Source organism: Engraulis encrasicolus, chromosome 6, assembly GCF_034702125.1.
Source record: "Engraulis encrasicolus isolate BLACKSEA-1 chromosome 6, IST_EnEncr_1.0, whole genome shotgun sequence".
Lineage (NCBI taxonomy): Eukaryota > Metazoa > Chordata > Actinopteri > Clupeiformes > Engraulidae > Engraulis > Engraulis encrasicolus.
In genome coordinates this window covers 9,853,191-9,878,720 of record NC_085862.1, presented here as the reverse complement: position 1 = coordinate 9,878,720, position 25,530 = coordinate 9,853,191, and the positions used below count along the sequence as shown (strand labels likewise).

The window sequence follows — 25,530 nt, the reverse complement described above, 5'->3', positions numbered from 1 at the left end:
GGGTACGCGAGAAGATTTTGAATTTTGAAAAAAAAAATGCAGGAAAAAAAAAAACAATAGCCTTTAATATTCGAATCAGGAATGGGCGTTGATGTTTTGGGTATTCCATGGGTATTGGTTAAATTGTTTGAGTAGCCTACACATCTTAATTTATTTTTCCATGGGGGTTAATGGCAAAATCAGCTGTTGAGGAAAGTCGCGTGCGTGGCACATCTCTGTGTTCCATCTCCCCGAGGAGGAGACGAGTCGCTACGGCAGTCTCCTCCAGTCTGCATAGTGCAGCATCAAATGAATAACAAAGCATCATCACACTACTTTCTGGAGTTGTTGAAGAGCTTCTGGGACTATCTGCTTCAATCCACAAGTACCTGTGATTACGCCAAGAGTAAGATAATAACTTGCTACTTGTTTGGGATTTTGACAAAATGAGCTTTGTCACTTCTGGTTCGCCAGGCAGACTGCAGGCTATGTGTGCTATTGTGGCCAATCAGCAAACAGTTGAGAGTGGTGACGCAGCACTCACCCGCTCAGTCTGCCGCTGATTGGTTAAGGTAACAGTCATGCTAATAAAGCACGATATGGGTTTTAATTTGAATTTGGAACTCCAATGAATTTAAATGGCATAGTAATCAGACCATCTCCCACCCTCCAGGGAGACGGATGCCTCTTGGCTTTTGCCAGACTGTTTGACGGAGTCAACAGTCGCTTTCGCCCAGGCTATCTTGTGGTGCCCCCTCACTAGTCAAAAACGGTTGGTGCCCCTGCCCTGCACTGGCCCTTATGGATAATCCGACCATGCATACAATGTATTAATGAGGACCAAATTCTGCCCCATCTCTATGGTCAAAAATCAGGCGGGTTTTCCTTAATTGCCTCCTTGGCACAGCCAGGGCCGCCCAGTGAGTCTCACCAAAGAAACTCGACACAGAAGAACAATCTCTCGGGGGGGAAATGCATTGGCCACGATGTAGTACGGGAGTGGATGGAAAATGAACTCCCTTGCGCATGGTCATTGGTCAGTGGGTGCGATGGATACCATATCCGTACTTCGCAAAATCCGGAAACTCAGCGAAAATGTGCCAAAAGAGGCTATCCAGTTGTCAGTGTTCAGTTTGTGGCCAAATGAACTGCGGCTGTTGGTCAGCAATAATTGCTGGGGGGAATTAAGGACAGCTGGCAAACATTCACGCTGTCCTATGACCTGTTCCACACTCCGACCCTCGCGAAAGTGGAATTGCATGCTTCCCTGATGCTTCCAATACTGACCGTAGAAGAAGAATAAAATGTCCGTACTCCCCTCGCCATCATTTCGTACTACGCTGTTACGACGTCAGTAAGCCCTCCTGTCTCTACTCTCCTTGGTCTCACCTTCAGCTTGCGGCGAGCGTTGAACTCCTGCAGTTTCCTCTGGGTGGTGTCCATGTGGGAGAAGCGGGCCGCCTTGCCGAGAACCCAGGGGTGCTGCAGAGCCTGCTCCACCGTCAGGCGCTTGTGAGGGTCCTGGACGATCAGCTTACTCACCTGCGGCAACATAGTAGGGCGGTTAAGAGGGTTTTGACTTAAAGTCATGATGCAGAAGTCCCCTTTGGCATGGAAGTACCTTAGGGTCATACAAATAAATTTATCCTAAGATACAAGTGAGATCACTCTTTTTTTCGGAAATAAACACGTTTTTTTCAAAATGGCCGCCAATGTATTGAAAATTCTCTATAGTGTCTATACGTTTGTCATCATAGCGATAACAAAAGCAAAGTTATAGACTCTACAGAGAATTTTCGAAGCATTGGCGGCCATTTTGAAAATACGTCTGTCTGTTTGTCTGTCAGCAGGATAACTCAAAAAGTTATGAACGGATTTGGATGAAACTCTGTGAAGTTGTTAATTTTAGTTGTTGATTCTAAGTGTGCGGACTTCTCACTCTGAAAACTACAGTCAGCCTTTGTCCTGCATCTTTTCCTGTGCACAATATTCACATTCAACTGACTGGAGCAACATTGGAACATGCCTCTGTAAGCATCCAATGAAACACATTCAAAAGTATGTTTATGTTACTTTTCAGACGCTGACACGGACGCTTGACAGACACTTGTTATGTGAGGGTCCTGGACTATCAGCTTACTGACCTGCAGCAACATTGGTTTTCAGAGTTAGAAGTCTGCACACTTAGTTAATCATTTTTGTTGTCACCTCTACCAAGGAGGTTATATTATCGGTCGCGTTGGTTAGTCTGTCTGTCTGTTTGTTTGTCTGTCTGTCTGTCTGACTGTTTGTCTGTCAGCAGGATTACTCAAAAATGTATGAACGCATTTGGATGAAACTTTGTGTAGTTGTTAGTAATGACCCAAGCAACATTATTGTTTCATGGCTGGATGAAGTTTGAACAATTAAGAAGTAACAAAAAGGATTTTAAGTGTGCGGAACTTCTCACTCTGAAAACAGTCAGCCTATGTGTACCTTTTATTTGGATATGCACAATATTCACATTCAACTGACTGCAGCAACATTGGAACATGCCTCTGTAAGCATCCAATGAAACACATTCAAAAGTATGTCTATGTTACTTTTCAGACACTGACACAGACTCTTGACAGACGCTTGTGCGGGTCCTGGACTATCAGCTTACTGACCTGCAGCAACATTGGTTTTCAGAGTGAGAAGTCCGCACACTTAGTTAAAATCATTTTAGTTGTTACCTCCGCCAAGGAGGTTATGTTTTCGGTCGCGTTGATTAGTCTGTCTGTTTGTTTGTTTGTCTGTCTGTTTGTCTGTCAGCAGGATTACTCAAAAATGTATGAACGCATTTGGATGAAACTTTGTGGAGTTGTTAGTAATGACCCAAGCAACATAATTGTTTCATGGCTGGATGAAGTTTGAACAATTAAGAAGCAACAAAAAGGATTTTAAGTGTGCGGAACTTCTCACTCTGAAAACTACAGTCAGCCTATGTGTACCTTTTATTTGGATATGCACAATATTCACAATCAACTGACTGCAGCAGCATTGGAACATGCCTCTGTAAGCATCCAATGAAACACATTCAAAAGTACTTTTATGTTAGAAGTAAATTGGAAGTCCTTGTGCGCAACCCCTCAGTTGTTCAGGTGGTGGTGCAGGTGTAAGGCAGGAAAACTTGATGAAAAGTGCATTAAACACCGCACACTGGATACTGTTCTTTTTTCTCTTTATTCTCTTTGTTGAAATTGAAGTACTTCATGGCAGTTCTTCAATTTCAGAGAAACATGAGTACTTCGACCTCATGAGTGGCAGTTGTATCTATTCAAACAAACTGCAGTCGTTGACATTCTACGCTTCCCTGCTCTCTGATCTGGTCCGTTCTCTGGGTATAGACTCCATGCAGTCTTTCAGATTGGAGCGATTGTGCAAAGCAGCATGGGATTTCCCAGGCTAATCTGTAGTCAAAGAGGGTGGAATTTTAATAAAGAGGAATCGAAACACGCCCGCCCAATGCAAAAGTGTGTGCTCAAGTTGGGTCTACTAAGGGGGCGCCCCCTCCTTCTTCTTCTCTTTTTGAGGTGTTTGCACAAGACGTGCGTGACCGCCATCTGCGCTAAGGGGATTTCATTTCTTCTCAACCTCAGGACTCTGAAGGTCTCCTAACCGAAGGTCTCCTAAAGAGGCGTTCACCCGACATAAAGTGGACTAAAAGTGGACATAAAGTGGAAAGAACGGGCCTGACTTATCTCTCTCTCATACACGATTCCCTGCTGTAGTTGTGTCTGGGAGAGCTCACCAGGTCTTTGGCGTTGAGGGAGACCTCGTCCCACCAGGGGGAGACAAACTCATAGTCACAGTTGAGGATGCGGCTGTACATGTACTGGTCCCCCCTCGGATCGAAGAATGGTTCAAACCCACACAGTCTGGCGGAGGGAGAGAGAGAGAGAGAGAGAGAGAGAGAGAGAGAGAGAGAGAGAGAGAGAGAGAGAGAGAGAGAGAGAGAGGGAGAGAGAGAGAGGGAGACAAAGAGAGAGAGAGAAAGGAAGACAGGAGAGGAATGGAAACCGAAAAGGAGAGGATTGAAGGAGGGCGTCAAAAAGTGACATTTGTATTGAACATGTAGGTGTATTTTGCAAACCAAGATGAGTTTTATTGTGTTTATTTTATGATCTATATCTTGGGGTGGTGTTCTTTAATATGTTCAGCATGATAATGGAGAGCCTGTCAGTTGTGGAATGGCTCACCTGTCACATGTGTTTTTATATGGTGAAAGTGTAACTTCAAGATAAACAGGCTACTGATACAGTCATTAAAAAGAGGATAAGATTTGAATAAAAAGTAAATACATTATTACGGTGCTCTACTGTAATGTTTTCTTAATTTTACATTAAATTATATTTTCAGTTATTACATGCATGTTACATAGCAGTGTATCTGTGTGTTTTTTTGGTCTTCTAAAACCTTCACCAAAAGTTAATCACAGTAAAAAGTAAACAGTAAACAATCCTCAGTATCTAGTCTGATGAAAACTTGTTAATTAGGTGCGCAGAACTGACTCACCGGTGGGCCCCGCACCCTTGTGGGCCCTTATTTTCTGAAAATAGGGGCCCACAAGGGTGCAGGGCCCACCGGGAAATGCCCGGTATGCCAGATGGCCAGTCCAGCCCTGGTGTGATGTCAGTGTGATGTGTGTGTGTGTGTGTGTGTGTGTGTGTGTGTGTGTGTGTGTGTGTGTGTGTGTGTGTGTGTGTGTGTGTGTGTTCTCACAGGATGTAGAGGATCACTCCCACGGACCACATGTCCACCTCCGGTCCATACGCATTGCCACGAAGGATTTCTGGAGCTGAGAACACACACACACACACACACGCACGCACACACACACACACACACACACACACACACACACACACACACACACACACACACACACACACACACACACACACACACACACACACACACACACACCGAGTAAATGAGTCACAGTTCCAAATCACATCTAAAAAGTACATAACAGATCTGGGGTCCAAAACAGAGGTGCGTTTCTCAAGAGCGTAGTTGTTAGCCAGTTAGCAACTTGGGTTTCCAATGGGAAATTGCATTGCAAACAACAAAAGTAACTAATGTCGTTAGCAACTATGGCTTCCCAGAAATGCACCCCCAGATCATGTTCGGAGATGTCTGCCGTCTGGACGGACGGGCACTGTGATGCAAGCTACTAACTGTCCTCCAAACACTGGGGGGACATCTGGCTATGATGACTGGACACGAACACGAACACGAACAGGCGAAGATCATCACGGCCAGATCGACACATGCATTGGGAACATGACAGGGCTGGGAATGTCACGCCACATGAGTGGGCGGGAGCAGGCCAGGGCGCTGCCCAAAGCTGCCTGTGCTCTCAGCTGTTACCTACCACCCATGACTGGATTGGCCATATGGCATGCAGGGCATTGGCCCGGTGGACTGCTGATGTTTTTGGCCTGTTCCTCCCCTTAATGTACTGTAGTGGTATCAGTCCTCATGTTGCCACAGCTGACCTCTCTTAGCCAGATTTAAATATTCATTTTGGCTGTTGTATTCAAAGTAGGCTAGCTTATTATGGAGGACTACAAATGTTGTCATTTCATGTTCTTCATTGTCTCCCTCAATGCTTTGTGGACCGGTGTTCTGACAGGTTTTCCTACATTGTCATATTTTCCTACGTAATATTGTTTACAGTAAAATACAAAACAGTAACACCAAACAGGGTGTTAGATTTACGAGATGAAAGATATGAAAATAAAATTGCATGGTCATGGATACAAGTACTACCAAAAACCTGGATTTTTATTAAACGTTAGCAAAACCGCTAGCAAAACCGCTAGCATAACGAGTCAGTTAGCTAAGTTGCCAGGGTCACACTTACACTCACACACATACACAAATAACGATAATAAGCACACACTTGTAGTGTAAATTGTAAATTTAAGTACAGTGTTTATCTGTTCTCCGCTAATATTGCACAGTCTTAGGATCAGCTGGTGTTGACGTTTTATGGTCTGCGCATGCCCAATAGGGGTTTGTAGAATTTCTGGCATGCAGGAGTATTTTACAGAACACCGGTCTTGGCAGAGAATGCCCAGCCTGACTTTTTGTCCCAGACCAGCCCTGTTACCACCTAGCTACAGTTCTCAACCTTTTTTGAACAAAAGCCCCCCAATGGCAACTACGCACCAGCCCCTCTCAGCTGTATCCTTCTCAACGCCCCCCTAGACTAGAGCTCCCCAACGCCCACTGGGGGGCTATACCGCCCCCGTTGAGAAACACTAATCTAGCTACAGTGTTCTGTTCTCAAACTTTTACGCACATTTAGATGATGTAACCCATTATTATCACTTCTCATGGATTTCTTAGCCAGTCAAACTTTTCTGCTTTTTTTTTGCTTTAATATCTTTGTGGTGGCAATCTTACTATGTGTGGAACCATCCTTTAACCCAGTGGTTCTCAAACTTTTCCCATCATTTCCCCCTTCGGACGGTCTCGTGCTTCCGAGCCCCCCCAAGCAACAGTACTTGCGCAGACTGATTTTACAATCGCTGTGCAGAATCAAAAGAAAGGTGACTGGTGAGATAAAACAAAGAAGGACCTATATGACAATTAATGATATAATGTTTGTAATTATGTATATAATGCTGAAAACGTATTGGCTTGTTGGCGAGACAGGAATTCATTTCCTTGGGGGGGGGGGGGTTGGATCAAAATCTGAAGTCACACGCCCCCCCTGTTCTGCCTCCGCGTCCCCCCAGGGGGGCTTACACCCCACTTTGAGAAACACTGCTTTAACCCATTTTAGCCTGATGACTCATATACAGTATATCACGAAAGTGAGTACACCCTCACAGTTTTTGCAGATTTGTGAGTATATCTTTACATAGGAAAGCATTACAGAAATTTCACTTTGACACAATGATTAGTGACCTTTTAACAACACATTTAACCGCTTAGATTTCTTATTCACGCAGAAAAAAACAAAATACACTCATTAACCCTCCTGTTACCCTCAGATTTGGGTAACATCCGTGATCCTTGGGGTAAATTTGACCCCAGCCACTAAAATGTCTTCAAAATCAGTAGAAACCAAAACTTTGACACTGCCTGCGCCCCCCCTCAAGCGAAATGGTTACGAAAATACAAATAAATAGGCCTTAGTAAAGTTTATTAAAGCCTAATATACACGTATATACCCTACCTATGATGTTCTCTAAATATTAGTGAATAAATTAATTAATATATTGTGAATATAAAGTGAATGTGTTGACGTAATGGCAAAGCAGAATGACTTCACGCGCCACCCAATCCAATACCTCCGTGCCCCCCTAGGAGGGCTTCCGCCCCACTTTGAGAAACACTGCTGTAGCATATCTGCAATATATTTAGGGCTAGGCCATTGAGTGACTTAAAAATAATCAGAAGAGTGCGATCCTTGCACCGCAAACCACAGTTCCAATCGGTAGCTCAACAGATAAATATGCATCGTGAGTTTTTAAAATCTGACATCTCCTCCTCAAGCAAACATAAAAATAACAATTAAAACATCCCCTGCCCAAAGTCATGCCGATGGTGGGAATCTCGCAACAAGGTGTGCGCTCCCTGTCACACTTGTAAATGGACAGTAGAAACCGTGCGGGCACCAGTCATTCCTGCTCATTCCGAGCCAGTATGTTCCAATAATAATAGCAAAGTAACGTCCAACCTTCACAGTTCCCAATCATTAAAATCAGTAGGCTAAGTGAAAATTTGGAGAGCCCGCATTCTCACATCACAATTACAGCATCACCAAAATATGGATAAACCTCCCCTACATATGGGCGAACCTCGTTTCAGCCAAGATTTGCCTGCTGTTCGCTATTCCAAGGCTGAAGCATGTTTCATTCCCTCGAGTCACAACTTCTAAACGCTGCCAGGCAGATATATAATTTTGACTGTCCTAATGTTAGCGTAGGCTATTAGTAGTAACGACCCCTATTTAGCACTATGTCCTCATCATTTGTACTCTGATTTTTTCTGATACGTTTGCAAAGAAATGGCATGGTTTCCACAGTAGGCCTACGTTGATTACGCATTGTATTCCATCTGTATTTTGACTCCCCTTTCCGTTATCTTGCTACCTCAAGCTTTTGTGATTCTGACTGACTCACCTTCAATGAAGTGGTCAACAGAGAGCCCCATAACAGTGACGAAAGTGAAAGTATTATGCGTCGCAAGGCACCACGTACCTCACAAAATCTTAACCACCGCTACCTATGTTAAGCATATTTCACAGATATCCACAACCTATTAGTGGATGATTTTAATGGTCTTTCATTGCAATACTTTATTTTTAGCAACGTTTACCATCTTACAAAAATATGTCTGTTATGATGACAATCAATGTCATCATAGTCCGCACATAGCACTACAGTAGCCTACACCACTTTATTGTGTGTAGTGTGCTCCATACCTTCTCATCACAAGAATATGCGCGGATTTGGGTTCTGCCTCAGCTACATGATAAATCCAGAAACTACTTTCGCAAAAATCATAACTGAACACAACTCTAGCGGCAAGCAGTTGCATGAAGATGTAAACCAATCAGAAGAGGTGTAGCAGACTCGTGACAAAACCTTTGTTGAAGTTCATACACAGGGTTGCCAGACGGGGCACTCGCATCAGAATATTGCGCAGGGGCAAAGCGACTCCGCAATTGCATTAATTTCCAATATAATTCACAAATAATATTTTAAAACTCTCCTGAGCTAGTGGGGCCGAGCCAAGTCACGGTGGGGCAGTGGCCCCACTAAAAATAGCCTAAACTCGCCCCTGCTGAAGAGACCAAGATAAAAAAAAATACTTTAGAGGGTGTCAAGTATGTGCGGTGGTAAACAAGTGAGTTTTACAAAAAAGTGTATCCTCTCACTAGCCAAGCATGGTAGTGGGACTGACATGGTTTGGGGATGCATGAATGCTGTCAACATTGGCAATATGAAATACACTGTGACTACTGAAGCAGATCATGATATTCTCCATAGGATTGCATTCAAATCTCACACCAATCTATTTAAGACAGGTGCACACTCAAAATGTAAAAGTTCAATGCAAAGTGTATTCACTTTTGTGGGTACATGTTCAAATATTAATGGCTGTATTTTGTTTTTTTCCTGAGTGAACAAGAAATTTAAGCGGTTAAATATGTTGTTGAAAGGCCACTAATCATTGTCTCAAAGTAAAATTTCTGTAATGCTTTCCTATGAAAAGATATACTCACAAATCTGCAAAAACTGTGAGGGGTGTGCTCACTTTCGTGATATACTGTATGTTGTTTCACCTTTGGTGCCTAGAGACACATATACGCTGCATTCAGGCTCTTGAGATTTTAGCTTTTTTAATAAAAATGTGGGTATGTTACAGCTGAATGAGCACATTCGAATACAAGATGAGGGTCTTTCATGTTTTTATGTGCATCAGAGGCTAATGGCACAAATACACCTAGCGCGACAAGAGCTATGCGAGCGATGGAAGTAATTGACTTTGTATTGAGTTTGCGAGACAAAAGCAATTCTGGAGACTAGAGGCGATTCACACGCCGAGAGCGACAGTTTGAAGTTGAAATCCTTTCTGATTTCGGCGTGACTTTTCCAGGAGCGTTACGCCCTTTTTTGGGGGAAAACAGCCCATGCAAGTCAATTGGTGATGTTGGGGTTTAATAAACAAAAGATATGGACCTGTAGACTAGCGTTGTTCACGCGCAGCATGCCGAAAATGTGTTGTGTTGCCGGCTGTTCAAATAACATAGTCAAAAAGCCGTGGCTGAAGCATGGATTGTGTTCATTTAGGCAAGCCGATGTAGCATGTAAGTTGATGAGACATTCGGTTTGTTTTCACCCATAAAGGGGCGTAATGCACATTTGGGAGCAAAGTACCCGGATGGCCGTTCATGAGTATACGCATGAACGGCGTGACGTTTTCCATGTGCGTTACGACCTTTTTTGGGGGAAAACATTGGGGGAAAAGCCAATGCAAGCCAATTGATGGTGTTGGGAAAGAATAAACGAAAGACAAGGACCTGTAGACAAGCGTTGTTCATGCGCAACATGCCGAAAACGTGTTGTGTTGCCGGCTGTTCAAATATAGCCAAACAGCCGTGGACAAAGACCTGTAGACAAGCGTTGTTCACGCGCAACATGCCGAAAACGTGCTGTGTTGCCAGCTGTTCAAATAATATAGCCAAACAGCCGTGGCTGAAGCATGGGCTGTGTTCATTTACGCTAGCCGATGTAGCGTGTAAGTTAATGAGACATTCGGTTTGAGTTCCCCCATAAAGCAGTCCCTCCAGTTTTTCGCGATTCAGCGATCGCGTGGATTCATGCAAATTCAATGATATTCCGCATAATTTCACGATGCCGCGTAATTCCTGTAAAGCCGCATTTTTCCCGCAAAATTTCAACATTCTGTGGAGTTTATTGATTATATTTTCGTCAAAAAAATAAAAATGTGACTACAATACCACCGGAGACGAAAACCAATACGAAGCATTTTTGTTAATATGTCACTGAAACATTGAAAAAGAATTGCCTGCTATTTCGGAAGTCGCGACCCTCATCTCAGCTGTTCCGCGTCTCTCCTCCCCTCCCTCACACATAGGCTACACGCAGGCGTCGGTGCTGCACACTCATGACCTTTTTTTTAACAGCAGTAGCCTACTTTTCAGTGCAATCCTGGGTGGAAAAAGTATTGTTGCCCATTTATCCATGACGAAGAAGTGTATGCAGTCATGAAATAGTGACGGTAGGCCTACTGTCGCACAGTAGCAAACATCTTACGTTAGGCTACATTTTTGCGGAACTTCTCCACTCTCCCCTGTCGCTTTCATGAGCATGCTACCCGACGGTCGTTGTCTGATCTTTTTTTCAATGTTCGCTAATGTTTGTAATTTAAGGGTCTATGTCTATGCGTAGGCACAAGCCTTCTGATAACAATCACTGTAGTGCCGATCGCAAAGGTTTCGGAAGTGTGGAGTTTTGCAACTTGTTTCAGTCAAGGACACCGAGATAGGAAGTGAACGGCCCTTCCACGCTTTCACTGTGTTATTGCAATAAAGTCTTGCGAATCCATGCAACCATGCACACAACCATGTCAACGAGAGCGTGTATGCCATCACAACTTTGCATCAAGCAAATAATATGCAACAGCTTGCAATACGAGCACGAGAGAGAGAGAGAGAGAGAGAGAGAGAGACGCGTCTTCCAACAGGTGACATTGTAACGCTTGCATACAGCCTGGCTACTGTACCCCGCGACGCGGGCCTAGTGGTAGGCTATACCCACAAGTATTTTTTCATAACGCGCTGTCCCGTTTTCCCCCGAAGTCGTTCTAAAATATCGACAGAGATTTATGAGTGTCGCGGCCATGATTTTTTTTTACACATTGGACGCACTGGCTAATAAGACGCTCTGACAGTTTTTGACAATATTTTATTATTCTATTACATAGGAAGTGTGTTTCTGAATCTCTCTCTGTTGTCTTAAGCCTGCTTAGACTGATTGTGGTTTTCAGTTACCAAAAAAACCCAGAAAGGGATGCAAAATCTTTGCAAAAAATGAGAAAATGCCGCAAAATCTTTGCAAAAAATGAGAAAATGCCGCCACAAAATCAGGCATTTTGACCGCAAAAATCACAAAATCCCAGTGCAAAATCCTGGAGGGACTGATAAAGGGACGTAACGCTAGCCTGGCGACGCCATCCTATGTACTCCACCCAAAGATTTTGGCTCCGCACATCGTCTGGCAAAAGCCTCGAGCTCGGTTCTCTCAGTGTTTCGCCAATCAGCAAACAGTTGAGAGTAGTGACGTAGAACTCACCCGCGAGCTCCGTTACTGGTTGGTTAAGGTAACTATATTCACACTTTTGTTTTGTTATTTGTATGCTTTTGCGACGCTATAACATAACAGGCATGCTAATAAAGCACAATATGGGTTTTAATTTGAGTTTGGAACTTCAATTAATTTAAATGATAGAGTAAGATCAGACCATCTACCATCGTCCACGGAGACGGATTCCTCATGGCTTTTGCCAGACTGATTGACGGAGTCAACAGTCGGCTATTCGCCCAGGCTAGCGTAACGCACATTTATGAGCAAAGTATCCGGATGGCCGTTCATGCGTATAAGACCCCAGCTTCCTCCAGTCTTTGGGCCATTTTTACTTTCACTTGGCACCCCAACACTGCACACAGCATATCTCACAGCCAGGGCCGGTTTTTAGCATAGGCCGCCTAGGCGGTCGCCTAGAGCGCCATGTGAAGAAGGGGCGCCGAAATGGCGCTCTCCTATGCGTAATTTTGCGATATGAAGTTTTTTTTTATGAAGTCGCAATCAACAAAGAGTGGCGAAAGCGCTCCTCACGGCAAAGCGCCCCTCAGCCAATAGTAATATCGCTTCCAACTGTCTCTGGGAAGTCTGTGAACCAATAAACAGACAGTTCTGAGAAAGGGGGCGGGACGAGTAACAGCGTGGGCTGTATTTTGAATTTGGAGACACTCGAGAGACAGAGAGGGCAAGCGCAAACAATAGTGCTGCTCTGCTGGATGGAGATTATTATGTTCTCATTAAACCACTCATTGCATGATGCAGGAGTTTCAGAGGGTGTTTTGGAACTATGTGATTTAATCAGCAACCGTTTGTGATTATGGAAAGCCTAATAGTTATGAGGTTACTATTTGGCATTAGAGAGAAAAAGAGCTTTGTTTTTGATCAGAGAAATCGCTAGTTAGCATGCTAACATTAGCCAAGTATGCCAAGCAATGAAATCCAGTAAAGTAGCTGTTAGTAGCCTACTCACTACTCACTAACACCCACCTGATATCATAATAGGCCTACTTGCTTAGGTTGACAAGCAATGTAAAGTAAGACTGGTGCAATGTTTAAAACAATTTTAGCTGCCATATCTCCTTCCATCCACATGAATTACCTGCTTGTTGTAAGCTTAAAAAAACATTAATTTCCAGACCAGAATGACATAGCCTACATTAATCATGTAACAGAACCATGCACATCAGACAAGTGAGGCTATTAACTATATTTTGTATATTATGAAATTCAATAGCGTGACAGCTCTTCTCCCTTTCTCTCACCCTGTCCCTCCAGTTCAAACACATAGGCCTAGATAGCCTAGCCCCCTTCTCATTCTCCTACTCACAAATGCACCACTATTTCCAGTCCAGAAATGAAATTGGTTTGGAAGACAGCACAAATGTGTAGCTTATTAAAATTGTTATGCTGCCATGCTTTGTGATGCTGTAGGTAGTGTAGATCAATGCAGACCTCCTTGGTAGGCTTATTGTCTACACATGCATTTTACATGCAAATGTAGGCCTACTGTATCACTCTCCTGGCATTTCAATTTCACGTTACAATTCAAACACATTGATAACCTCCATCTCATCTGGGGTTGGGGGCCCCACCACCATCACATCCAACATACCACACAGTGAAGCTACTTTCATGCGACTCAATCTGATGTGTTGGTCGCCTGTCAAAAAGAACCACAAATCCATTTGATGAAAAACGGTTATTGTTCTTGATGCTATTTAGTTAAGCTTACTACCGATATTACTCTTGTGCTCTGTAAGGTATAAGAAAGGGGGGGGGGGGGCCAGAACTCAAACTCGCCTAGGGCACCAAATAAGCCAGAACCGGCCCTGCTCACAGCAACCAACGTGCTTGCACTTCTGATGACTGACTTTGACCCACCTCATTTGGTTTGGTTTGGTTAGTTTATTAATTTGTGTTTTAGTTAATAAATGTGTTTTTCTGCTTTTAAATTCAAACCTCTTGCCTCCCTCTTTTGTTGTAACCTTAAGCATAACATGCAACCATGCAGACACATACACAAACACGCACGCGCGCACACACACACACACACACAAGGAGGGTGCTCACCACAGTAGCCAGGTGTGCCGCACACCGTTTTCATCGTCACCTGCTCATCAATTATCTTGGAGAGGCCAAAGTCCGCTGCAGACATAAAAGGCAAGCGTGAGTCATAGCCACAGCTGATGAATACGGGTCTGGGCTTTGTCTCTAGGACCAATTGATGTAACTATTGTGCTATTACATGCTATAGCAGGGGTAGGCAATTAAGTTTGGACGCGGGCTAATTTTTATTCTGACAAGAACACCATGGGCCGGCCACGGCTATGGCTCTCTTAAATAAATGTTATTTAACATAAATGCAATTAATTTCATGTAATTCTATTTTAAATTTAACATTAATTTTCTTCTACGTACTGATAATAGGCCGACAACTGCATCTCCTGGTGTCTCTCTCATGAAAAGGCTGACCTGGCTTAGCAACCTGCCGTAACTAATGCATAACGCCACTAATGAACAACGTAATTTAACTAATGTATAACGTAACTAATGTATAATGTACACTGTGCAGGAAATGGTCAAAAAAGGTACTGCAACTATGCTGCTTATTGAAACTGGGCTGCCTATTGCCAAATTTGATCTTTACATGAAAGTTTCCTAAGTAATAAACAAATATTTTCTAGTATGGTCCAAGTAGAGTCATTTTTGCAGCTACAAATGGCTATTTTTGGATATTCAAAATGGCGGACCATGGAGAAGATCCCCCTTTTCATGTATGAAAAGTGCAATTTTTCCAGTCGTAATGAATACTTAGAATTTGATGGTGGTGGTAAGTATTCATGAAAAAGGTAACATTAGTGAATGGGTAGCATGAATTCTGGAAATAAACAACTAAAAATCTCACACAGTGTCCCTTTAACTAATGTATAACATAACAATTGGCAATTATTTATTGTTATGATGTGTTTCATTAGCTGAAGATTTCTAGCTATCAATGCAACATTTCGTTGTCAAAAGCCATGGAAACAAAAATTTGATTCTGAATGCAGGACAAACAAAGAAGCATGGAACTATTATTTTTTTCAGTTAGGATTATTAGCTTTATTTGACTGCACTCACTGCACTGCAGGCTTGTACGAAATTCCGAATGGAAAGAATTTCCATTCAAAGTAATGCCATAATACGAACACTAGGTGGTGGTGTTCTATGTACTTTCAATTGGTGGCGTAGCTTAAATTCAAAGAAATTCAAGGTAATGGCACCACCTAGTGTTTGTATTATGGCATTATTTTGAATTGAAATTCTTTCCATTCGGAATTTCGTACAAGCCTGCTGCACTGCACTGCTATTTGCTGTATCTCGCGGGCCAAATACTGTATAATTGATGCCGGGCCAGATTTGGCCCCCGGGCCGCTAATTGCCTACCCCTATAGACTCTTGCACTAATGACTACGCCTATTTCGATCTCACAACATCCCTAAACATTCCCTACTTCTGGATCAACAAACAGTAGATCTGAAACTGGAGAAAAAAACGTGTGTGTGTGTGTGTGTGTGTGTGTGTGTGTGTGTGTGTGTGTGTGTGTGTGTGTGTGTCTGTGCGCGCGCGCGTGTGTGTGCATGTGTGTGTGTGCGCGTGCGCACGTGTATGTGTGTGTGTCTGTGTGTGTGATATGTGTTTATTACCTATCTTCAGTGGAGCGTCCAGGGACATGTCAGCGTAGAGGAGGTTTTCTGGTTTCAGATCTCTGTGTACAACTCCATTCTTGTGTAAATACTAGAGCACAAACACAAATAAAAGAGAGAACAAAAGAGGACAAAGAAGAAAGCGAGAGAGAGAGACAGAGAGAGACAGAGCGAGAGGGGGGGAGAGAGAGAGAGAGGGAGAGAACAGATGCCGGTCATCTTTTCAGGGTGTCACACATTTTCTTGGTCATGAAGGAGAGGCAAAGTTGAAAAAGCTCAATTCACCCAATACATCGCACAGTACAAAAATCAAACAGCTAATCAAAACTAAATTAAGCTAATTTAAGCCACAGAAATATCAGTATTATACATACATGGTAAGGGTCAAGCTTGTTTAGGCCTATATAATTACATTTTCAACTAGAAAAGTGCTCCGAGATCACATACCTCCGCCAGGCATGGCATAATTAGATAATGGACAAAAATAATCACTTTGCCAATCTGAACGACTATATTCCTTTCAGAACTTTCAAAATGACACATTCATGTCAGTTCAGTCATTTGCAAAATCTACCTGCTTTGAAACATTGTGATCACGCGCTGATAGAGCCTAATTAATGAAGGGAATGTAATGATTTTGACCAACAAAACTGAAACAACCACAGAAGGGTAAGGCCTCTTTTTTTTTTTTTTTGCCTACGATGGTATATGCATCGTTCTCATGGGCCACTGGTTGGTCTTGGCGCTGTCGGTTGAAGCGGCATTTGCTTCCCCCCATTCCTCAAATCACTATTCACCGTTAATCAGTCCACGGGCATTGCTGTCGGAATTTGTGGTCTATCTCGCAACTGGGCTTGATTTTAAATTTAGTGAAGGGGGTGTTTGACCAGGATTGTGAACTTACACAGCCACAAATTCCATATTTTTGGCGATGGTACCCAATTAATTCGACATTGTCAACCAAAATGATCTGCGGTGGTCACTGTCCATCTCGCAACAATTCACTTCCACTTCACACATATTTTAGGCAGCGGATTGATTTTACATCATTGTTTGTTAACTTCAACGAGGGTGTAGCAGGTTATAGGCTGCCTGCTGATGAGCAACTTTTTAGGTTGATAGCAGCACTGGTGTGGGAGCTGGCGTCAAAGGAGACAGTCCCACCCTGTTCCTTAGGCCTACTGTTTAGAATGGCGTGCTCACCCGTGAGGAATATGCCGGTGCTCGACCATTATGCATGCTGTCGGACTTTCTGATCCCTGTCCATCTCGCAAACAACTTGGGGTTATTTTTAAATGTAGCGAAGGGGATGTAATGAATTTTACCAGCATTGTGAACGTAGGCCTAGAGCCATAAATTATTTTGGCAACGGTAGCCTAATTAATTCGACAGGATTGTGAACCTAGCCTAAGTCACAGTCCACAACAACATTGTGAACGTACACGATCACATATTCCATATTTTTTGACAACGTAATTAATTCGACACCATTGTGAACCAAGCGATCTGCGGGGGTGGTCACTGTCCTTCTCGCAACAGCAATGATAACATAGGCCTAGTCTAGGCCACACATCAGAAATTGAATAATTTTGGTAGCGGTGGTAATTCATTTGACGGGACTGATTACTGCCTGCGGATGAAGGCTGCCTGCAAATGAACAACTTTTTAGGTGAAATGCACTTGGTGTTGGAGCTGGCGGCAGTCTCTCCCCTGTTCCTTGCTGAGAAAGGCGCAGACACGCCTCTGCTCAGTGCTCACCGTGCGCACCTTGTGGCAGGCAGTGGAATAGCAGCGAACTAACAAACAAACACAGACAACACACACACACAGACACCCAGGCGATCACATAACCTCCTGGCGGAGGTAATAAACAGGCACATTTTTGGAGACAGATCATTGCATTATGTGTTTTCTAAGAGTCTAGTGTTTTCTAATGGTTGAGGAGCAGTTGATGACAGTGACAGACCACGAGTGCTTCACCAAAACTGACAAAGTGCTGAATATTGTTCTGGAATGCCAGTGTGTCTGTCATTATGATTGATCACTGTAGCCAGGCCGTGCCCTCCTATAGTGGCGCAACACTTTCAGCGTTGTAGGCCAAGAGCAATACAATACAATACAATACAATACAATACAATACGATGGTAATCAGGCTGGCATCACTGTGCCTGGAATCAAGATGTACCAATGAGGAGAGTTTGTGTTGGCTCCCCTTTTGTTATGCTATGTGTATGAGGAATGTAGTGTGAGGTAAAAATACAATACAAGGGCTGCAATGGGATGCATGCACGCACACACACACACACACACACACACACACACACACACACACACACACACACACACACACACACACACACACACACACACACACACATACGTATGCACACACATACGTACGCACACACAAACGTACGCACGCACGCAGGCATGCACACACACACACACACACATTGCACACACGCACGCACACACACAGCTCTTGGGTGCAGTAGCAGTAAGTCATCTTGATGTGGCTTTTTAATTTTTTTAATTTTTTTTTACATTTTTGAAAACAGGGACCCACAAGGCTGCAGGGCCCAGCGGCAAATGCCCGGTATGCCAGATGGCCAGTCCAGCCCTGTGTTCCTATGTCCTTTGCCTCTTGATTTTCAGCACATTTGGCATTCAAAGTCCATGAAAATCAGGCAGGACATTTTTTAGGTCTCAAAAGTAGGACATGTCCTGGAAAAAGAGGACGTCTGGTCACCCTAGTTATGCTATGTGCTGTGTGTGCTATGTGCATGAGGCAATGTAGTGTGAGGTAAAATGCAACACAAGGGCTGCAATGGGAAAAATGCCTTCAGAAGAACACACGCATACATACGCAGACACGCAGGCACTCAGGTGCGCGCACGCACGCGCGCACACACACACACACACACACACACACACACACACACACACACACACACACACACACACACACATGCACGCACGCAAACAGGTTTGGTCTACCCAGGCTCTGCCCTCCTAATGAAGCAACACCTTTGGCTCTGAAACATTATCTGAAAGTCCATGAACACAGTATTTAGATTTTTACAATTAATTACACATCTTAGTAGTTTACAGTATTTTAAACTAGACTACTTCACCTAGTTGTATTGACTATCCTGACATTGCTGTGCATGCCATTGCACTTACATATCAGATGCTTTCCTCCATGTGATAGCCTACCATGTCATTTGTGGTACAATCAACATCCAACTGACCTGACGTTACATGAATGTTGGTTAAATGCTTATCAGTTTTAAGTGGACTTGGTGGGGATAGTGTTGGTGGTGACTGTGTGTGTGTGTGTGTGTGTGTGTGTGTGTGTGTGTGTGTGTGTGTGTGTGTGTGTGTGTGTGTGTGTGTGTGTGTGTGTGTGTGTGTGTGTGTGTGTGTATACACACACACACACACAGTATATGTAGAGACATACTTAATAGAGAACATTTCATACAGACCAAGCATAGGTTTAAAAAAGGAGGGAGCTTAAGACCAGTTCTATGTCAGTTTCGTGTGGCATAAGAACTGGGCACGCTCTCTACAACAACCATGCGTGGAAGTGTTGTTTTAACCCATTTTAGCCAGATGCATACGTTGTTTGACCTTTGAGCTTTTTAAAATGAAAAAATGTGGGTATCTTAAGGCTGAATTAAAACATTCTAATGCAAGATGAGGGTCCTAGCTTTTAAATGTAACTTATTTCATGTTTCTATGCACTTCGGAGGGAGAGATTTTATTTATTTATTTATTTTAAATGCACGTTTTGTTAAAAAACGAAAGGTCGAGAGAAGCGTAAGGAAGTTTGCCATGCATAATTTACCGCCTGGATTCTGTTCTCCACTCAACTGTCATGCGCCTCAATTCAGCGCGAAAAGATAGGCCTATTTAACCAGCTGCATCTCATTCCCCGCTCTGCCGTCATTCGGTGGAATTTCAACGCAGAGAAAAATTTGGAACGCCCCTTAATTAACTATCCAGCTCTTATTCTCCACTCACCTGTCTCTAGTCAGAAATTTTCTTTCTCGCTCGCACTATCGCACTATCTTAGCTTCTTGAGGGCAGTGGTCAGTGGGTTTGCAGGTCTGTGAAAACTTTGAATTTTTTTTAGGCGTCGACATATCAAACTTCTCATTTATAAAACAAACATATCGCGAATAAAATCAAAATCGAAAAATCGCCCAGCCCTTAATGAAATCCTAATGGCTTCTTTGAACTTTCAGTTACTGTGTTTATTTGTTACTGACAGTGAATTTTCTATTTCTCCTCCATTTTCCATCCCTCTACCTCAAGCCTATTGACAGGTTTTATAGGCCCCATACTTTGACAGTCAGAGGATCATCAGAGAATATGGTGTCCAGGGAATTATGGAGCCTTCTGATCCTGTGGAGCATGTTCACTCTGCTTTTGATCGCCACCTACTGGAACGCTATGGGAACAGCCACCTTGGCCACACTGTACAGCGCCACATCTGGCCCCCGTGCCGGAGAGCAGCTAGAGGGAGGTCCCCAGAAGACCCAGCCAGCGGACGAAGAGGCTTCCTTCCTGTCAGTCAGCGATGCCTTTGTCAACCAGTTCCTGGACGACATAAAGGACCCTATGGAGCAGCTTAGTGAGCAGCACCTGTCTGGGAACGCTCAGCACCAGCCCAACTCATCTAAGTCAGACAAAGTCCTTCTAATGCGTAAGTGGAAAATTCACTTGAGCCCTATTTCACAGAAGCTCAAACAAAGGCAAAAGGAGCGTGAAGAGACGTTTCGTAGCGTCTGTAGTGCCAACAGCACGTTCCCTGGAAAGAATAGAAAGTTTGACGACATTCCTGACAAGGAATTGGAACACTTCATTATGGATGACCGTCACAAGATCATCTACTGCTTTGTGCCAAAGGTGGCCTGCACCAACTGGAAGAGAATAATGGCTGTGTTGAGTGAGAGACGGGTTGGTGGTGTGGTTTACCATGACCCCTTGAATATTCCCCACGACGCGATCCACGAAGAAAACCTGCAACTCACCTTTGACAAGTTCAAGAAGCGCTATGGCAGTTCCTCACGGCAAATGATGAAGATCAAACTGCAGAAGTACACCAAGTTCCTGTTTGTCAGAGACCCCTTCGTCAAGCTCATCTCCGCCTTCCGGAACAAGTTTGAGGAGAGAAATGACGTCTTCTACAAACTGTACGCCAGAGACATGCTTAAAAAATATGGAAAGTGCCCCAAACCTCCAGCTTCATTTACAGAATCGTTGGCGTCTGGTATTAGGCCTAAATCCTCTCACTTCATCCAGTACCTTCTGGACCCCGAGACGGAGAAGAGGGGTCCCTATGACCCCCACTGGAGACAGGTATACCGCATGTGCCACCCGTGCCAGATCAACTATGACTTTGTGGGCAAGCTGGAGACACTGGACGAGGATGCTGAGCACCTGCTGCGGATTCTGCGTGTGGACAATGTGGTCAATTTCCCTGTGAGTGGTCGGAAACAAACCACAATCAGCTGGGAGCAGGACTCAGAGTATTTCGCCAGCATTCCTTACGAGTGGCGGAGACAACTCAATAAACTATACCAAGCTGACTTCAGACTTTTTGGATATGACAAACCTGAGGAACTTATGAATGAGTGAAACAGAATAAATATAATTATTATTGCAGAAATAAACTAGATTGCATTCTCGCAGAAAATGCTGGAATCGGGTTTGCCTTTTGGGACAGAGCTGAGCAGTTGTATTTTTGATATCTCTATACCTAAATTAAAACTACTATTAAAACAAACTACTATTGAGAAAACAAAGCTAAAAGAAATGTGGGAAAAATCCATCCACCCAGTCAGAACTTATGGGCCAAACAATTCAGCCATCTTGGATTCAGCCATCTTGAGAGTGTTGTAGCTCCGCGTTTTGGGGATATACTAAATGAAATACATGCTATTTTAAGTTGGCTAAGGAACACTGGTTATAATTATGAAATCATTTTGAAAATCAACATGGGTCCGAGTGCGATTCGAACTCACAACCTCCACATCTGTAATCCAGCACCTTTGCCATTGATACTAAATGGCATACATACTATTTTAAGTTGGCTAAGGAACACAGCATATGATATAATTTTGAAAATCAACATGGGTCCAAGTGGAATTCAAACTCACAACCTCCATATCTCTAAACCAGCACCTTTACCATTAAGCCAGCTGGACAAACTCATCAGAATCTCCAACTAATCATGCAAGATTAATAATACATTTCTCCACCCCCAGCCTCACTGACACAAATGACAAAGCCATCACACGCTGAGCCCGTCCAATGGCAAGCAGATCCTACCCTCTGAACCGGTTCTTCACCTTTCTTCCATCACAGAAGGGAAAGGACTCGCTACATGATGATGTATATGGTGACATTGGGGTATGCAGGGAGGAAGTAAGGAGTGGACCTATACTAGGGGTTAGCTCACGAAGTGTAACGAAGATGCACGAAGCACTAAGGGTCTGCGCGAGAGCCAGGCTAGCACGATTATGGAAAAAAAAATCATAATCACATTTTTTGAGCTGGAAGGCCAAAATATGTAAAAACAAACAATTGAATGATTGGAATATTTTTAAAAAACTGGGCCATGAATCTATAATACATGACAGTTTAACATTAGTGATGGAATTATGGAAATAAATAAACTTTTTCACACTATTCTAATAAAGTGGCCTGGAGCTGTATATGGTACATTGGGGTATGCAGGGAGGAAGTAGGGAGTGGACCTATACATGGCCGTAACTACCATTGAGGACACAGAGGTCATGTCCTCTGTATTTTTTTTCAGGAATGTAAAATGTATCTATGATGAAAATCGATATATGATCAACAATGATAAATTCAGTCTGTGTACGCCACTCCCATTTATCCTCAAGGCAGTGATTAATGAAAAGAAACTTTTGGTTTGGAGTTTGACTGAAGTGTTTGAAGCATTCTAAATCTACAATATGCAGTAGTACAGCACGCAGTATTTGACCTCGGTATTCGACAATGTCTAGTTACGGCCCTGGACCTATACTAGGTGTTTCATGGGGACTGATGTAGCCTACTGTATGTGCGGTGGCATAGCTGGGTAAATGAGAGGGGAAGGTAAAAAGCATGGGCTGTAAGTGGAGCTGAGGAGTGTCTGCAGTGTTGTACCCGAACGGCGACGCGTTCAATGAACGAAAGTTCATGAACGAGTTCATATTTTGAGCGAACGTGAACTGAACCTACAATATTTACAAGATGATGAATGAACTATGAACGCGTTCATTCTGGAGCCCATGAACGACACGTTCATTAGTTTATCATTCCGTTCATTCCGTAGTTACCAGATTTCATTAATATTCCTGCAGAAACCGCGACTAAACAGGTGTGTCAGAGAGTCTAGTATTAGGCCTATGTCTTATCCATTCTCTCTAACAGCGTCAGACACCATTCTCTCAGATTGTCTTTTGTCTTGTGCAAAGAGGCGGGACCAAGCAAACAACAGAGCGGCCAGCAACCAGCCAGCAATGTGCGAGTTTTCTGACTTCCCGGTGACTTTTTAGATTAACGCATCTAGCGACCGTCTTCAGGGCGTTTGGAATAAGTGTGGAGTGCTCTCGCTTTACTAATTAAGTTAAAATGCGTTGCGCGCAGCACCAACAACAAGAGAAATCTGTCTTCTACTGGCATGTTGCAGGATGTCAAATTTTGCGCATGAGACAGAGAACAACAGTGCAGGAAAACGTTAGAGAATCCACGCACCCGTACAGTAACCGAAAAGAAGTGAAATTGCTCAGCACACACAGTGTCTAAACAACAAACACTCTAAAGGACTACTAGGCCGACTGATAAACCACTCTTAATGCAAAACTAAAATACAGTAGACTAATATCTAACAATCTCATTGTTAAAACTAATTAAATATGGGCTTTGTTAATTAGGCCTACACTGTTTTCAACATGGGGGGTGAGCTAGTAGACAATTAACTTTCCCAACACTGCAGAAAACACAGTTAAGGACTATACTCTCTATTACTACTAATAATAATAAACCGTTGTTCTAATGCACAACTAAAATACAGTTATATCCAGCAATGTTTTTGTTAACACTAATTAATTCATTAAATAATGGCTATCTGTGGAGCATTTATATGGGCTTTGTCAATTATTATTATTATTATTTATTTATTTTTTTTTGGGGGGGGGGTGAACTGAAATTAACTAGTTCATTTATTTTGTGAACTATGAAAGAACTAGTTCATTTTGAAAAAAATATGACTATGAACGAACTAGTTCATTCTGAGAGCTGTGAACTTGAACTTGAACTAGTTCACGTACAAAATGAACTTTCCCAACACTGAGTGTATGTGTGTATGTGTATGTTTGAGGATGAAACGGGCCACCTCTAAATTGATATTAGGCCCTCTTTTTTCGTTCGTTCTGGGGCCCATTCTTGGTAGCTGCAGGGGGCCTGAAGCACTGTGTTACGCTAGTGAGACGAGTGTATGTGTATGTTTGAGGATGCTTATATGTATACTTATTAATGGTGTGGATCGGCACTACCCTCACGATCCGATTCGATCACGATTCGGGAGGTAGCGATTCGATTCGATTCGAATCTATGCGATCCGATCCGATTCAATTCTACAATGCATTGTAATGCATTACATATCTATTGAAAGCAAAGCATATGTTTAATCAGTCATGATGAGGCAATACAAGTAGTCAGATACTGAGCAACAATTTATTAGCTGTTTTCTGTAACAGTCTGTATCAGTCTTGCAATGTTTTGAAGTGCATTTATTTAATTTAACATTCATTTGCTCCCGAAATATCCATGGAAGTAATTGAAACTTAAAAAAATTGCCGGATCGATTCTGGAACTTGCCGGATCGATTCTGGATCGTCCATGCCCCGTATTGGATTGCATCGCCGAATCGATCATTGTTGACACCACTAATGTAAATCAGGGGTGTCAAACTCAATTTGACTGAGGGCCAACATCAAAATCTGGAACGAAGTTGCGGGCCGAACTCACCATTTATTTAAAAAAAATGGACTAACATTTTGTGTACATCCAACTTTATACTCATAGTTAAATTTCACACACACTCTTTACCATCATACATGGTAATTTAGATGCATCTTTACATCCTGTGACACGGCAAATGTAATCTTCAAGTCTTGTTACACTATACATTAATGGTGTATGTGGGCCAACTGCAACACATATTCGAAATGATCTTGCGGGCCGAATAAAATGGCTCGCGGGCCAGATTTGGCCCCCGGGCCTGAGTTTGACATCCCTGATGCATGGACTATGTAACCTATATGAAATGAATGAGATGTGAATCACTAAAGCTCTGATTAATGCTGATCCTGATGGAACTTATCTACCTGACCTGGGCTGCATCTCTCAAAACCAAAGTTGCTTACTACATTAGCTACTTTGTTGTTTTCAATGCATTTTCCCATTGGCAACTATGGAAGTTGCTAACAGGCTAACAACTTCTCTTTTGAGAAATGCACCCCTTACCTGACGTGAAAACAAATATATATGGGACATATATGGGCTATAATGGGACAATAAGGAATCTAATCTAAACTCATTTTTTAAGCTGGCTGTCAGAATGTGACACATAAACTCTCTCTCTCTCTCTCTCTCTCTCTCTCTCTCTCTCTCTCTCTCTCTCTCCTATGGCCTTGTTGTTTCCTGTTTTGCCATGATGACTTATTCTCTGCATCTTACAAACAAACACATCACATGTGCACCCCCCCTCTCTCTACCCCCACCCCCCCACTCTCTGTCTAATGACAGATTAAAATGTCACTGAAAACATGGATTAAATGTATCCCATGCACATGAGACATGTATACATGAGAAATATACACACACACACACACGCACGCTCACCCTACACACACATGCACAGACACAAACACGCGCACACACGCACACAAGCACACAAGCACACAAGCATGCTT

At 43.1% G+C, this 25,530-nt stretch overlaps 2 protein-coding genes across 2 annotated transcripts in view; one reads left to right on the top strand and one right to left on the bottom strand.

The window, feature by feature from the left end:
• si:ch73-60h1.1 (calcium/calmodulin-dependent protein kinase type IV) overlaps positions 1–25,530 on the bottom strand; it is a 74,214-nt gene that overhangs the window by 5,117 nt on the left and 43,567 nt on the right. The window contains exons 6-10 of the mRNA XM_063200376.1: positions 15,536–15,626; positions 13,920–13,994; positions 4,723–4,798; positions 3,752–3,878; positions 1,369–1,521 (exon numbers count right to left, since the gene is read on the bottom strand). Of these exons, the coding sequence (XP_063056446.1) occupies positions 1,369–1,521; positions 3,752–3,878; positions 4,723–4,798; positions 13,920–13,994; positions 15,536–15,626 (522 nt within the window). The remainder of the gene's footprint in view (positions 1–1,368; positions 1,522–3,751; positions 3,879–4,722; positions 4,799–13,919; positions 13,995–15,535; positions 15,627–25,530) is intronic.
• Positions 19,860–21,181, top strand: LOC134450177 (carbohydrate sulfotransferase 12-like). Its single transcript, XM_063200029.1, has one exon. It carries the CDS (start codon positions 19,913–19,915, stop codon positions 21,179–21,181), a length of 1,269 nt encoding a protein of 422 aa, XP_063056099.1. The 5' UTR covers positions 19,860–19,912.